This window comes from Arvicanthis niloticus, chromosome 10 (genome assembly GCF_011762505.2).
Source record: "Arvicanthis niloticus isolate mArvNil1 chromosome 10, mArvNil1.pat.X, whole genome shotgun sequence".
Taxonomy (NCBI): domain Eukaryota; kingdom Metazoa; phylum Chordata; class Mammalia; order Rodentia; family Muridae; genus Arvicanthis; species Arvicanthis niloticus.
Genome location: NC_047667.1, coordinates 62,122,619 through 62,139,899, shown reverse-complemented (window position 1 = coordinate 62,139,899; position 17,281 = coordinate 62,122,619). Strand labels below are relative to the sequence as shown.

Genomic DNA, 17,281 nt, shown 5'->3' with positions numbered 1-17,281 from the left:
AGATGTTCGTTCACACAGCCCTCACCCTGGACTCTTCTTCCCATGGTTAGGCAAGTTCTTCTCACCTTGCAACTGACAGCACAGCCAGCAGCTGTGCAAGCCTTCAGCTGGTAGGAATATTCCTGGAGTGGCTGAATTCCCCGTGTGTCGGAGAAACTCAGCTCTGTTCCCCGAAAGACCTCCCTTCCGTCTCGAAGAAGAATATACTGAATAATGGGACCTGGAAGGCAGAACAGCGTTGTCGTGCGTCATGCCATTTCAAATATCAAACAACACTGTCATAGAACTTTCCCAACTACATTTCTTTATGCACTTGCATATGTGTATGTGCATTTGTACATGCATTTGTGTGGAGGTCGGAGGTCAGAGGACAGAAGTCAGAGGACAACTTTAATGAAGTCATTTCTCTCCTACCATGCATGTCCCAGGGATCAAACTCAGGTAGCTATGCATGGTGGAACATGTTCTTTAACTACTGAGCTGTCTCAGCAGCCTTGTCATAGAATTTTTAAAGAAGTGGGCTACTGTAGCATTTTAAAATATAACATGTTTTTGTTTGTTTGATCAAGTGATTCTCAATTATATTACCAGAGGGAAGATGAATTGCAGAACAGAGTTATTTATGTTTATCTCTGTTCATGGCGGAAAAAAACTTACTTTCAACAATAGGACAATTTTGACTTTGACTATAATCTGCTTATTTGAAAGCAGCTCTAGTCGGTGTGATGGTCTGGGAGGCTTGAGTGATCACTTTTAGCATTGTTATTTATTTTGTCTCAAAACAATGAGCAATGAGTGGACACAAGAGGTTTCCCTTTATCGGCAAACATTTCCCACTGTCAATGTGCAATACACTCATTTCCAAACTGTTGGCATTTACTAAATTGGTAATTCTATTTTTGAAGTAGCGCAATACCATTTGACTGTATGGGCTCCTTCCACTGTAAGAAAATAACATCTTCATGACTGCCCGTCCTGGCCCATCTAGGAGCTCTGACTCCTTCAGGTATATCTTCTCTTGTGCTGGCTCTTACAGATTGGCTGAATCCTTGCCCATAGCTGTTCCATGCAGAAATTCTATATTCATACATAGTACTGGGCTTGAGGTCTGTGTCTGAAAGACAAAAATCAGACTCTGAAGGATTATCTTTTTATTCCTTTTTTGCTTTACTAAAAATTTCCTTTTGTACTAAGAATTAAAGTCAAATAATTTTTAATTTTTATTTCTTCACCTCTCTGTATTTGAGTGTGTGTGTGTGTGTGTGTGTGTGCGTGTGTGTGCGCGCGCGCGCGCGTGTGTGTGCGTGTGCACATGTTGGTGCCTGCAGAGGCCAGAAGATGTCTGGGAACTGAGCTCTGGTCCTCCACAAAAACAGATTCTTACCTTGACACTCATGTCTCTAACGCCCTAAAATCAAGATCTCTAAACATTTGTACTAATAAACATAGAACTAATATTTAATGCTCTCCCTGCTTCATGCATAAATAAAAATCTATTTTATAGAGCATGAAAAAAAAAAAAAAAACCTGAAGTGTTAACTAGATGTGGAGATGGTAGTCTCACAGCAAGGAATTCATCATTTCTGAAGAGAAAAATGTTTATAAAGAAACAATGAGAAACTGGAGGGAGGGCTCAGACTGTGCAGTGCTTGTTGTATAAGCATGTTAACGTGAACCCTACACCCAGGATACCTGGTAAATCTATGCTCAGCAGAGTTGGAATCCCAGCGTGGGAGTCATGGGTGGGGCAGCGTAGAGACAGGTGGATCCCAGAGCACTCAACCAGTGGGAGAACCTATCTCAAAACTAAGATGGGAATGAGAAGGACAGGTGAGTGAGCCCCTACCAGCTGAAGTGCCTTACTCCCTAGACTAGGTCCCTAAAGACACATTAGCTTCTCTACTCCCTCCTTACCAGCCACCCTGCAGAAGGGTCCCAATCCTCAATTTCACCAAACTCCAGCTTCTCAGGTACAAGTCACATTAGTCAGAAGAACAAAGACCGCCCTACTGAGCCACAGGTAAAGCTGGTTGCCAGAAATCAAGCCTCTAAACTAGTCACAGATTTCCTAGTGAATCATCATTCAAGCAGGCCACCAGAAATCCAGGCTACAAAGACCAGAAGACCAAAGAGGAAACAGAAATCAAGGAACAAAACACCCATCCAACAAAGACAATCTCGGAAATCAGAATCTAGAACTTTAATCACCCAGGCCCAGATGCCTAAACGCTAGTGTAAGAACACAATCAACAACAGATATGTAATATGGTACCACCAGAGACAGAAAGACCTGAATATTTCAATGCAGCTGAAGCATAAGAAAATGACCTTAAAACCAACTTTATGATGATGACAGAGATCATTGATGAAGAAATGGGGGGGGGATCCCTTAAAGAAATCAAAGAAAAGATGAACAAAAAATTGGAGAAAATAAACCCCTTAAATAGAATGCCAAGAGATCAAACAAACAAACAAACAAATAGGTGAAGGAAACTGTTCAAGACGTGAAAATGGACATAGAAGCAATAAAGAAAACAAAAACAGGAAATTCTGGAAATGGAAAAATCTAGGTAAGCAAACAGGAACTGTAGACTCAAGCGTCACCAATCAGAATATAAGAAATGGAAGAAAGAATCTAAGGGGTTGAAAATATGCTAGAAAAACAATAGATTTATTGGCCAACAAAAATGTTAAATAAAAATTTTAACACAAAACATCTTGGAAATCTAGGATACTGTGAAAAGACTAAACCTAAGAATAAAGGGAATAGAATAAGGAGAAGAATCCAAGCTCAAGATCCCAGAAAATATATTTAACAAAATCATAGAAGAAAAATTTCCTAACCTAAAGAAGGACATGCCTATAAAGATAAAAGAAGCTTAAAGAAAATCAAATAAAGTGGACCAAAAAAGAAAGTCCTCATGCCACAGAATTATCAAACACAAAACACACAGAATAAAGAAAGAATATTAAAAGCTGCAAGAGAAAGAGGCCAAATAACACATAAAGGCAGACCAATTAGAATTACACCTGACTTCTCAATGGAGATATTAAAAGTCAAAAGGGCCTGGGCAGATGACTTGAAGACTCTTAAGAGACCCCAGATGCCAGTCTAAACTACTATACCCAACAAAACTTTCAATCACTGTAGATGAAGAAAATAATACATTTCATAACAAAGTCAAATTTAAACTTATACTTGTATTTATCTACAAATACAGCGTACAGAAAATCCTAGAAGAAAAAACTTCAATCCAAGGAAGCTAACTATACCAATGAAAACATAGGTCATAAATAGTCTCATACTAGCAAGACCTAAAGAAGGGAAACACATATACACCACCAGGACCATCACCACCACCATCACCACCACCACCTCCACCACCACCACCACTACCACCACCACCACCACCACCACCACCACCACCACCACCACCACCACCACCAAACTAACATTAAGAATTAACAACCATTGGTTATTATTATCTCTCAGTATCAATGGACTCAATTCTCCAATAAAAAGACACAGGCTAACAGAATGGATATAAAACCACCATTGATCCTTCTGCATACAAGAAACACACCTCAACATCAAAGATAGAGTAAAAGGTTGGAAAAAGATTTTCCAAACAAATGGACCCACTAAACAAGTTGGTGTAGCTATTCTAATATCTAACAAAATAAATTTTAAACCAAAATTAATCAAAAGACATAGAGAAGGAAATTTCATACTCATTAAAGGAAAAATCCAGATGACATTTCAATTTTTAACACCTATGTCCTAAATGCAAGGACAGCCACATTTGTAAAAGAAATATTAGTAAAGCTTAAATAACACATTGAACCTTACACATTAAGAGTGAGAGACTTCAACACCCCACTCCCACCAAGATACATCATCCAGACAGAAACTAAACAGAAATAATAGGCCTAACAGTTTGAGTCAAATGAGACTATCAAGAATCTCCAGAACATTTTACTCAAACACACACACACACACACACACACACACACACACACACACACACACCCTTCTTCACATCTCTGGAACAGTCTCAAAAACTGACCACATACTTGGTCACAAAGGAAGTTTCAACTGATACAAGAAAATTGAAATAATGGACTGTATCCTGTCAGATCACCGTGGATTAAAGCTGGACTTCAACAACAGAAATACAGAAAGCCTACAAACTCATGGAAACTGAAAACTCTACTCAATGACCACTGGGTCAAGGAAGAAATAAATGAAGACTTCCTAGAATTTAATAAAAATTAATGCACAACATACTCAAACTTATGGGGCACAGTGAAAGAAATACTAAGAGGAAAGTTAATAGCACTTAAGTGCCTTCATAAAGAAGTTAGTGGGTTCTCATACTAGCAACTTAACATCATACCAGAAAGCTCTCAAACAAAAAGAAGCAAACACACCCCAAAGGAGTAGATGGCAGGAGATAATCAAACTCAGGGCTAAATCAATAAAATCAAAATGAAGAGAGTAATACAAAGCATCAATGAAACTAAGAGTTGGTTCTTTGAGAAAATCAACAAGACAAACCCTTATCTAACCTAAGTAAAAAGTAGAGAGAGAGAATATCCAAATCAACAAAACCAGAAACTTAATAACAGATACCGAAGAAATCCAAAGAATCATTCATTATGTTATACTTCAAAAATATGTTCTCCACAAAGTTGGAAAATCTGAAATAAATGGAATTTTTTCTTAACAGATACCACTTACCACAGTTAAATCAAGATCATCTAAACAATTTAAGTATACCAGTAACCCCTAAGGAAATAGAAGCAGTCATTACATGTCTACCAACCAAAAACAGGTCAGAGTCACATGGGTTTAGCACAGAATTTTACCAGACTTTCAGAGAAGACCTAATATCAGTACTCCTCAAATTATCCCACAAAATAAAAACAGAAGCAACATTGTCAAATTCATTTTATGAGGCCACAGTCATCCTGACACATGAAGATCCAATAAAGAGGGAAAATTAAACACAAAAATCTGTCAATGTAATCCACAATATAAACAAACCGAAAGAAGAAAACCACACGAGCATCTCATTGGATGTCAAAATTCCTCTGTCAAAATCCAACACCCCTTCATGATAAAAATCTTGGAGAGATCAGAGATGCAAGGGACATAGCTGAACATAATAAAGGCAATTTACGGCAAGCCTATAGCCAACATCAAATTAAATGGAGAGAAATTCAAAGCAATTCCACTAAAACTACGAACAAGACAAGGCTGTCTTCTCTTTCCATATCTATTTAATATAACAGCTGAAGTTCAGGCTGAGGCAATAAATCAACTAAAGGAGATCAAGAGGACACAAATTAGAATGAAGTCAAAGTATTGCTATTTGCATATAACACGATAGCATATGTAAGTTACCCCCAAAATTTACCAGGGAACTGCTACAGCTTATAAATCCCTCTAGCTAAGTGGCTAGATATAAGATAAACTTAAAAAAAAATTAGTAGCCCTCCTATATAGAAATGTCAAATGACTGAGAAAGAAATCAGGTAAACAGTCTTCACAATAGTCACAACTAATACAGAGTATTCAGGGGTAACTCTAAGCAAGAACATGAAAGACTTGTGTAATAAGAAGTTCATGTCTTTGAAGAAGGAAATTGAAGAAGATATCAGAAGCTGTAAAGATCTTCCATGTTCATGAGTTGGTAGGATTAACACAGTAAAAATGGCAATCCTACCAAAAAGCAATCGACAGATTCAATGCAATCTCCATTGTCAAAATTCCAACACAATTCTTTGAAAGAATAACACTCAACTTCATATGGAAGAACAAAACAAAATCCCACAATGGCTGAAGATATCATCCTCCCTGATCTGAAGCTCTGCTACAGAGCTGTAGTCACAAAAACTGCATGCAATTGGCATACAGACACACTGATCAATGGAGCTGAATCGGATGGAATCCAAAGACCCAGACACAAATCCACACACCTATGGGCATCTGATTTTCAATAAGAAGCCAGAAGTATACAATAGAAGAAAGGAAAGCATCTTCAACAAAACCCGACAGAGGAGAAAGTAGAGAACAGCCTTGAGTGTATTAGTGAATGGGAGGGCTTCCTGAACAGAACATCAATAGCACAGGCTCCGAGATCAACAATTAACAAATGGAACCTCTTGATACTGAAAAGCTTTTGTAAAGGAAAGGACATTGTCAATAGGATAAAATGATAGCACACAGAACGGGAAGAGATCTTTACCTACTCCACATCTGACAGAGAGCTAATATCTAATTTATATAAAGAACTCAAGAGCTCTCTCTCTCTCTCTCTCTCTCTCTCTCTCTCTCTCTCTCTCTCTCTCTCATATACATACAAACAAACACAGACATACACACAGACACAAACACACATGGAGGGCAGGATGGAGGGGGATGAAGGGAGGGAGGGAGGAAGAAAGACAGTGTGGGTGGCAAAGATGCAGGGAGGGAGAGGCATACACTGGTGAATCCAGACAATTAATGAATTCAATTAATGGAGTGACAAGCCACCTGACAGGTTATCTAATCCCAGAGCCCTAAATGCGTATAGTGCACAGTAAACGGACTCATCAGTATGTGCTTAACAATTTTCATGAACAAGTAAAGTAAAGGAGGATCATAAGTTCAAAGTCAGCTCAGGCTATGTAGCAAGTTCAAGGCCAGCCTTGGCAAGTTAGTGAAACTCGGTTTCAAAACAAATACATAGAGCTGTCTGTGGATGCAGCTCCATGGGAGCGTGCTTGTTAAGACTGAGTAAGATGCTGGGCTCTACCACAGTACTGCTACAAACGAGAAAGTTTGTTTCTCATGTTCAATTTATAACGTCTTCTGGTGGGGAAAGCAATCTGGAGTGTAGGTTTTAAAAGCCCTTCTGTCACATCAGCAGCACGTCTATTTATCTTGGAAGAAGGCTCCTGCAAGTATGTGTTGAGAGCTCTTCAAAATCTTGACTTGATTGCAGGTGGCAGATAAAAGCAGGGACCTCTCTGGGATGGAAACCCAATCATTTAAGAATGAGGGTCCACGGGTGCGATATTTAACTGACAGCGGGAGATGGGAAGGCTGGTCAGACTGAGGTCTATTTTGAAGTCTTTCCTAATGTTATTTTGTTTATTTCATCTATTAAGTAATTTTTGTTTATGAGTCATGTGTTAAATCCTAACATATTATTTATAAGAATATTTCAGATTAGTGGGAAAGATGGGTTAAGTGTCTACAGTAAGTACCATACAGGAAAGTGAGTGGCCTTTTTAAGCCAGATGTTGCAGGGACAGAAGGGATTCATGGCTGACCTGGGAAGCCTGGACCAAAGATTATCATCTTGGACTTGAGTAGGATGATGAAGGGCTGAGGGAGGGGAAGCATCACTTAAGAAAGGTGCCAAGTCCTCTGAAGGAAGCTGCTTGCCCACATGAAGCAGAAATTGCATGCTTCAGCATACATCAAGTGTGGGCTGTCTGCTTCCCAAAGGAAGCTCCTTTTCCAGCTCTGACCCTCTATTTCCTCACCTCCTATGATCACACTAGATAATTGCCTTGGGAGTATGCAGGGAGTGCTGACTACCTAGCACAGAACTGGGAGTAAGTACCCACTGGTTATACTTCACCCTGGCTCTGTAAGCTTTCTTGTCTAGTCTGGCATCCCACCTGGAGCTTTCCATTCCTGAAATTTGACATGCTTACTGCCTGTGGTTAAGTAAGGCCCTGGTGATGGCTCATGCTGAGTATAGCCTTGGTTTGTCTATTTAACTACAGTGTGTATGAATTATGTAACTTAGACAGACTCTCTGGCTCAGTATGTATCCATACATCTTTTTGCTCAAAAACCAAGCATATTCTGTAAGGACTTTGGTAAACATTCGAATAATAAAAATGTAATAAATAACAGAGACAATTTAGAGATGATCTTCAGTTCTACAGAGCTTCTTGTCCAGCTCAGCCAGTGCTGCGTGCTAAGTACTCCTACTTAGATGAATCCAGAAGTGCAGAATGGTAGTTAGAAGTTAATATCTCAGTGGCTGTGAAGGTTATTGTTCTGAGGATGACCCACCATTTCAGGGACAGTCCCACTCTGGAGTGATCTCCTTCCTCAGAGCAATGCTCTTGGGTCTCATGAGTAGCCTGACAGGCTTCTCTGTTCTTCCTGCCTCCAGGTACAGCAGTATCCAATGGCAGCTCTCACTGAAAGTTGCCTTGTAATTTTGAGAATGGTAGTTAATTGTCAATCAGTGAAATGTTCCAGAAAGGTACAGATAGCTTATTTATGTCTTGCTCTTTATTCTTTTTTAAAAAAAATTTAATTTAAAATAGCAGGTATCTTTGCTGAAGGATAGACTTAAAATCTAAATAACCGACTTTGAGTGCATCCAGATTATGTGATTGATTATTGTGCAACAAGTTGCCCTAAAATTATGATAGACAGACTGGCATTGATTGACCTGTAGGTGGTTACCGGAGAGAAATAGAGTCTGTACCAGCAGTAGCCTCTCACTAGACCTACAGCATGGGCAGTGGGTGGGATCCCTTACCTATGAAAGAGCGTGTATTTACATCTCCAGAATGAACTATTTCCTCTGCTGCAGAACACAGTCCTTCTGCTGCTTTCTTCCCTATGGGATTGAGAGGTCCTCTTGTCACCCTGCAGATATGGGTGGTGGCATTGAAGTCGCACCGGCCACAGTGTGCTGTGACTTTCATGGTTGCTGGGCAGATGGTCGCACATACTCTGGTTTCCTGTTTGGGAAAGGGACAAGAGGGTTTGTGAACTTTCTTCAGCCATGTAGAATGTAATTTTGTATCACTTAGATGAAGTATTTTACACCTTGTGATAAATGAACAGTTTAAAACACACAATAGAGAAGAAGTTGCATACCAGAAGGAGCAGAGACTCAGGAAGGATGTGTCTCTTTACTTCTGGGAACTTGGGCATCATATAAAATCAAAGCGTCTTCTGCATGAGTACATGAATTGGAAACTAGATGCACCAGGAAGTCTTGGTCTGTGAATCAAATGACCTGACACCTGAAGTGAACCTGAGCTCAGAGCACTCATGGCAAACAGGAACTGCAGGTTTCCATGTGAACGTTGACATTTTCATGTGGTATATTGGAAAAAAAATATAGGATGAAATTTGTGAGAATCTGCACTTATGTGCTGTAAGAAAGATTGATACTGATTGATTGATATTGATTGATTGATAACAGCAAGACTGTTCAGTGCATAAATGCTCCTGATGCCAAATCAGAGATCTAAGTTCAATCCCTGGGTCCCGTGTAGTAGGAGAGAAGCAACTCTGCAAAGCTGTTCTCTGACTTCTCCATGGCACAAAGATGTCCCTGACCTCAAGACACAAATAAATAAACGTAGCAAAAAATTTAAAAAGGCAAGTTAGACCCTCAATACATAGTTTTAGAACAGCAAAGTATTAAAGATTGATATTATAATTATTTACACTTGTTTATCTTTTTTTCTGAGGAATCTCTAGGTTCTTTATACTTACCAGTGAATGTTCTAATCTGAGGAAATTAAGTGCTTAATCATTTTAAATTATAGGAGCCATAGAGAAGGCAACAGTCACATGACACAGATCCACACTGCATCCCTGTATATAACTAATAAATGGGTTTAAAACAGTTTTCATATTAAAATTTAACTTCTCTCTTTCACGAAAGGTTAAATTATTCTCTCCAAGTTCATCAAAATAACGTTTCTTCAGAAAAACATGGTGGCAATTTCATTAAAAAGGGAAAGTAAGTACGTGTTTATCATTCTCTCTCTCTCTAAAGCCTATTCAAAGGACAGTAAACAATCTGATTACATGTAGGAAAAAAAAAGAAGCCTAAGGAAACAGGCAGGGGAGTAACACACAGGGCATTCCAGTATTTGTCAACGTTGGAAAGCAGCGGCAGGAGCAGAGGCAGGAGCTGAGCTGGCCAGAGACAATTCTTTCTTCCCCCCTGAGACCAGCTACTCCTTCCTTACCTTTGAAGACACCAATTTCCAAGTTCGCGTGTATTAGCAGAGGCCAAGAGTCTTTGCTTTCCCTTCCCACTGTGATCTCTAGGATGTTTGTGAAGTGCCGGGAGGTGACACTGCTTTCTAAGATGCTACTGGGAAAAAAAGCTGCCTGGCTAATACTAGCTGTGATATGAAAATTTCTAAACCACCAACCAACCAACCAACCAACCCAACCCAACCCAACCCAACCCAACCCAACCCAACCCAACCCAACCCAACCAAACCAAACCAAACCAAACCAAACCAATCCAATCCAATCCAAACCAAACAAAATTAAACAAAATACAGCTGCTGAAAGGACAGATCTGAAACATTCCCACCACATTCCTACTCACAGAAACTTAAAACAGAAAGAAACTGGTATTTTTGTGAAGTTACACATATACTAAATTGTTTGTTTGGTGATAACTTTCTAATGTATACATATAAGTTATGCTACATAGTGTACACACACACACACACACACACACACACACACACCAATTACATCTAAATAAAGCTGAAAATTATATTCTACTGAGCCATCACTATATGAACTTTTCTACTCCAGAAGTCTGTTTAAGCAACAAAACTCTAAAATGTGTGGTTGGCTTAGTAGGTAAGCAGGATTGATAGATAACAGGGGGACAAGTGTCTGGTAAAGATCTCTGGCATGGCATGAAAAATTAAAAAACTTGCCCTGGATGGCTCCAGGGGTGGGTCCTAAGACACGTTGTCAGCGCTGTATGTGTGTGTGTGTGTGGTGTGTGTGTGGTATGTGTGTGTGTGTGTGTGGTGTGTGTGTGTGTGGTGTGTGTGTGTGGTGTGTGTGTGTGTGGTGTGTGTGGTGTGTGTGTGTGGTGTGTGTGTGGTGTGTGTGTGGTATGTGTGTGTGTGTGGTGTGTGTGTGTGTGTGGTGTGTGTGTGTGGTGTGTGTGTGTGTGGTGTGTGTGGTGTGTGTGTGTGGTGTGTGTGTGGTGTGTGTGTGTGGTGTGTGTGTGTGATGTGTGTGTATGGTGTGTGTGTGGTGTGTGTGTGTGTGGTGTGTGTGTGTGATGTGTGTGTGTGGTGTGTGTGTGTGATGTGTGTGTGTGGTGTGTGTGTGGTGTGTGTGTGTGATGTGTGGTGTGTGTGGTGTGTGTGTGTGTGATGTGTGTGTGTGGTGTGTGTGTGTGTGGTGTGTGTGTGTGGTGTGTGTGTGTGTGGTGTGTGTGGTGTGTGTGTGTGGTGTGTGTGTGGTGTGTGTGTGTGATGTGTGTGTGTGTGGTGTGTGTGTGTGGTATGTGTGTGGTGTGTGTGTGTGATGTGTGTGTGTGTGGTGTGTGTGTGTGGTGTGTGTGTGGTATGTATGTGTGGTGTGTGTTTGTGTGTGTGTGGTATGTGTGTGTGTGTGTGGTGTGTGTGTGTGTGTGTGTGTGTTGTTATTAGCTGAAGCTGGCAGTGCATGCCAGAATAAGACTAGCTGAAGAAGAGCCAGTGAGACTGAGAGGAGCAGAGATGGCACACTGGTCAGGACACAGATTTAAAATAGGGAAAGGGGAAAGGGAAGGTAAACCTGCAGAGTCTGGAACAGGAGCTCTCCTGTGGCTTCTTCGTCTCTACACAGCTGGCAGCTAGGCAAACCCACACCCAAGCTGGCCTAGAGTCCTAGGATATGTGTTACCATTCTCAATCACCTGACTCCCTGGCAAACAAGCTCCCTGACAGGTGACTACCCTGCCATGCTTGCCACTGATAGACAGACCATGACCATGCACAGCAAGTCCTCAGACAGCCTCTGCTGAAGGAAGCAATTATAAAACATTAAAGATGAATGAGCTTAGGGCAAGCAAGAGTAGGCCAAAGAAAGAAGGGCCAGAGCTATGCTAAATAAACTAATGAAACTATTTACAAATAAAGCAAGCCAACACAAAGCAACCTTATCAATATCATCAAACTCACAAACATAGTCTCTCCAACCCAAAAGGCCCCTTAAAACAAAATGGTTCTCATTTTAAAAAACTTAATGGAAAAGTCAAAACCTAAATTGAAAGCAATACCTGACTGAGGTTAACAAGGAATTTATTAGCGGATGAGAAGAGCTAGAAGAAAATACTAACCGATTAAAAGAGACCAGGACCAACTAAGAGGTGGAAACAGACAAAAAGTAACAGTAAATTATCAAACCAATTATGAAACTACACTCCTCATAAAGGAAGGTAGTGAACTCCAGGATAAAACGGTTCCTTCCCCTACATCATTTTAGAGCTGGGGGGATGCAGCTTACTGATAGGGGAAATGCTTGTCGCATGTGCAAGGCTGTGTGCTCCATCTCCAATGCTTCAGAGAGCCCCAGACTTACTGGGAGTTATAGTTAAGTCCACAGAGAGGCTCACTTTCATGAAGTTAGACAATGAGAACAGGTCTCACGTGAGGAAATGGAGATGCATACCTGCTACTCAGTTCACCCTCTCTGCCCATCCCATAGAACAGTGCTGCCCAGCCTCCTACACACAGCCCCCCACCCCCCGAAGTGAGTGTTACGTCTTCAGTCATTTCCTCTAGAAAACACACCCGCAGACACCATCAGAGGTGCGAGTCTCGGTAATTCTAAATCACAGGAGGTTGACAGTTGACACGAAGCACCAGAGCTGGCAGCCACAGCACCCAGGACTGTAAATGGCGCTATGCAGGGGCTAGGGAGGACAGTGCTCGGTGCTCTGAGAGCACACACCTCTAGCCCTCGGCTCGTCTGAAGTGCTGGGTAAAGCTTCCCCGAGAACAGCTAATCATTAGGAATTCCTTTAGAATTCATTGTGCTGGCATCAATCATGACAAACTCATTCTGTATTAATATGGATAGAATGCAAAAATGAATAATGCACACATGAGTTTTTATATTCCCATTTTAGGAAAAAAAAATAGTTATGAACAACGTGTTTCTCTTTCCATCGCCAGAGCGGCACCTCCGAGAGGCTTTCTATCAATTACCTTCATCGCCATTCCAGCTGAAATCTCATCAGAACAAACATATTTCAAAGGATTATATCCAACTCCGCCGCAGCATCGCTGGCTGTCTGGAATAAGTTCCGTCCCGCAGCATTTCACTGGCACGGGGTCAGCCTTTCTAACGTGTGCTTTAGACTCTCCACTGGAAGCTGAACAGCATATGGTATCTGACATATTCACATAATCCTGCCCACAACACAGCATTCCTGCAACAATAAAATGTTATATATGAATATCAAATAAAAAAAGGGGGGTGGGGAGAAGAAAACTGAGGCAGCCGTAAAGCTTGGTATAAAAACGTCAGAGTTGGGCAGTTTCAGTGAAGGAGCCACCGTAAAGGTAACATTTCCCCACCAAGGTGATTTAGATGTGCAATGAGGGTCGTTCTTACCAAGAGCACCAAGCACTCGTTAGGAAATGAACACATTAGAGGAGGTGTTTGGAAATCATTCAGCTGGGCCTGACTCTTCCCACACACTCCATTAAAAAAAAAAAGAGATCAGATTTCTGTCAAAACTGCCTGTCCCTTTTGTGATGATAACATCATGTTGCACAAGTAGGTTAGCCGGACTAAAGGATCCTAGAGAGAAAGCTCTAGAAATTCACAAGGGAGACGGGAGATGTAGTGACATCCCAGATGAGCAAATGGTGGTCAGGGCTGCCTGTCTTTGTCTGGGGTGTTGCATTTGCCTCTTGTGCTCTTGTGAAGTCTGAAACAACCATAGTCTTCCTTTCTCCCAGAATTAGACTGGGTATGTACAACCAGGTCACAGATATGGCTCAGTTGACAGAGGGCTTGCCTATATTTGCTCTCCAGTTTGCATCACAGAAACCAGATGGTGGTACACTCTTGCGATGCCAACATTAGGGAGGTGGAGGCAGAAAGTTCAGAAGTACAGGTTTTTGTTTTTTTTTTTTTTTTTTTTTTTTGTTTTTTTTTTTTTTTTTTTTGTGACACAGCAAATGTAAGGTCCTGGGGTACATGAGACCATGTCTAACAAGACAACAACAATTATTCAGACTTCAGCAGCTATATACCTGTAATAATGCACACCAATAAAGAAGATAGTGAGTGACCACACTGTGTGACCACACTGGTCAAGATGGGGGGGGGGGGAAGGTAAGAGGCCATGGAATGCTCAGCCCTAAATGGACTATGTACCCTATGTTCTCCTTCCAGTGCTCAGGGACCACTGTGGAATGAGGATTACAAAGATTATAAGGGGCTGTGGATGCCTACAAAGAAAACAGCAGGGCAGTGAGTCACAGTGATTACTACTTTTGATGTCACACACCATCTCTGTGCAAGCCCAAGTCACCCCAAATCCCAGGATAGAGTGAGAAGTTATCAGGAAGTCTCTCCACTGCTGAGGAGATAACAGAATTTGTTAGTGCTGGGGGTTGGGGGAAGGCGGTCAGGTCAGCTCTGTTCTAAGAGTATGCCCCCTGGTGAGGTGATCCTTCTCCAGTGGAAGGCCAGGCATCCAAGAATACATTTAGGGGGGAACAAATTGGCTTTGATGGATTTAAGAAAATAAAAAAGAACACACAATTGGGTGGGTAGGGAGAGCTGCAAGAATTTGGGGGAGGGGGCTGAATATAATCAGAACCCATTATGCAAAATTCTTAACCAACTAAAGCACACCACATAACACACACACACACACACACACACACACACACACACACACGAATACACACACCACACCCTTACCCCCATATGACACACACACACATACACACAAAAGCATACATCATACACACATAAAACCATACATCATACACACCACCCCACACATACCACACATACCATTCCCCTATACTACACATACCACACCACAGCACACATATCACAACACACACACACACACACACACACAAAACACCACACACACCACCCCATAACCTCCTCTCAAACACTATACACTGCACCACACCACACACACACACTACTACACGCCCTACATACACCACATACCATTCCTCCACCCCCTACCACACACCAACACATACACCACACACACACACACACACACACACACACACACACACACACACACACACCACAAACTAGTAGAACGTGTTTGTGGTCATAGAAAAACAACAGAATGGCAGCCAGGCACTGTTTTTCTGATTCTTTCTCAGCTCTGTCAGATGACATGGTTGTCAGGTTGGGGAAAGTGGCCTTACAGGAGAATCACTGACTCACACCTGAAGGGAGACATATACACCTGAAGAACCAACAGACTTCTCTCCTACTGACCAAATGCCTATTATTTATCGCCACAGAAGAAACCTAGCATACATTAAGACATAAAGGCACCAGTTAAATAAACAGCACTCAGGGGTTAGATTATGCAGGAAATTCGGGAACCTAGATGGCATGTCACCATGCTGTCTTATTAGACTCTGCATCTGGTCGTGCCGCAACCTGATGAATGATTCATTTTAATTAGAGTTCTGTTTGTTTATTATTAGTCCTGACTGATATTGCAAAGAACTTCAAATTCCAAGTGTTCTGGGTCCTGAATTGTTTAATCTGGTCCTGTACAAACACCCGCATTAGGAACAGCATTCTTACTAACAGACCAAAGACTTTTCAAAGCCCCCTTTAAAAAAACAAAAACAAACAAACAAACAAACAAAAACATCCAGTAGACCCCAGTGAGGTGGGTCCCTTAAAGGAAGGTGCTGCTCAGTCAGGGCTCTGAAGAACCATCAATCACACGGCTGTTTATACTTCAAAAGATTTAAGTATTTAAAAATTGTGTATATGTCTAATAATAGATACTGGTCATTATGGAGTTTTGATGTATCATGCAGATCTAAATGTGACATGACAACTCTTCAAAGTAATTGAAAGTAAACTATGATATTAATAATTTTTATTAACCTTCCCGGGTCATGTTCTTGATAATAAAATATGCACAGCAGGGTTCTCATTGTAGACCGAGTCTTAATTATGTGGGTAAAGACAGGTTTATTCATGCAAAATGCCTACTTACATATGTGTGTTCTCTACACACAGAAATGAACCTGGACTCCACGGGCTTGGGTTACATATTGTCCACACACAGACATTTTTTTTTTTCTGTCCACACACAGACATTTAAATACAACCTTGGATCCTTGACTGTCATTTTTTTTTCTCTAGTAATTTTCTAAAACTATTCGTGTTTCCATTTTAAGAAGCAATCAAAATCTGAAAACTGGCCTTTTGGGGAGGAGAATGTTTCTCCCCCTCTACTCTCAAATTACTGCATGGCTTCACCATGCTTTAAGTATGAAATCAAAATGCAGACATTGACCTAATTTGAAACTCCTAATCAGTCATCTGATCGCTCTGAGGGACTTTTGACAGGTCAACTAAAATTTTGATAATGAACTGTTTTATACGGAGGGAAGAAGAGAGGAAAAAAAGGATGCTTTCTTTGTCAAAGGGCTTCGTCTTGGCTTTTTTGAATTTCCAGGCAAGATTTCACTCACATAACAAGAAGTGACTCCCTTTCTAGTTTCCTTGGTAAACCATTACTTCTTTAATTATTATCAACCTTGTTCCAGTGTGATAAATTGCTAATTACTTAATACTCTAATCAGCGTTCATTCTTTGCACAGATAAACCATGACAGTGCCATTAATTTAAATAGTAATTTCACTTAATGGCCAGAACGGCACACCAGATTTTTATGCAGCATTTTCTGAAGACTGCATCCATCACTGTGATATTCTGACATAAAGATGTCTGACGTGCACTAACTCACTTAGGGAGAGCAGATGTTGCAGAGCGGGGCCTGGTAGTAATACCCATGGTGCATCACTTCAGCATGAATGAGCTGCAAAAGCTAGAGACAGGCCAGCTTCTGAAAGGCATGGCAACAACCTTTGACCCTTGCCTAATTTATCACACACAGCACTTGACTTTTGAACTCTGACACACAGAAGTCACAATCTTAAATATGCCCAAAGAAAACCAAAAGAGGCTGTGCATTATTGATGGCCTGGCCTGCTCTCCCAAAGCCTCCCCACTGCATTTGTCTAAGCGTGGAGAGTGTCTTTGAACAAGACACAGAAATTATCAATATGTACAAGAGTAGATGTTTATATTTTAGGCCTGCATAGTCTTTCACAACATGTAGACAGTCAATGGTGGCTTCTTTTACTTGCTCTTGTAGACAATAAAGAAGGAACTAGAAGAAGCTTGCAATCATGTTACCAAATGTGGCGCCAGCATTTGCTTTCAATGTCCAGGACTAGTGAAGAAATATTT

At 41.0% G+C, this 17,281-nt stretch overlaps 1 protein-coding gene across 1 annotated transcript in view; it reads right to left on the bottom strand.

The window, feature by feature from the left end:
- Ush2a (usherin) overlaps positions 1 to 17,281 on the bottom strand; it is a 681,657-nt gene that overhangs the window by 137,374 nt on the left and 527,002 nt on the right. The window contains exons 51-54 of the mRNA XM_034512972.2: positions 12,997 to 13,220; positions 8,559 to 8,763; positions 917 to 1,114; positions 66 to 220 (exon numbers count right to left, since the gene is read on the bottom strand). Coding sequence (XP_034368863.1) covers positions 66 to 220; positions 917 to 1,114; positions 8,559 to 8,763; positions 12,997 to 13,220 — 782 coding nt within the window. The remainder of the gene's footprint in view (positions 1 to 65; positions 221 to 916; positions 1,115 to 8,558; positions 8,764 to 12,996; positions 13,221 to 17,281) is intronic.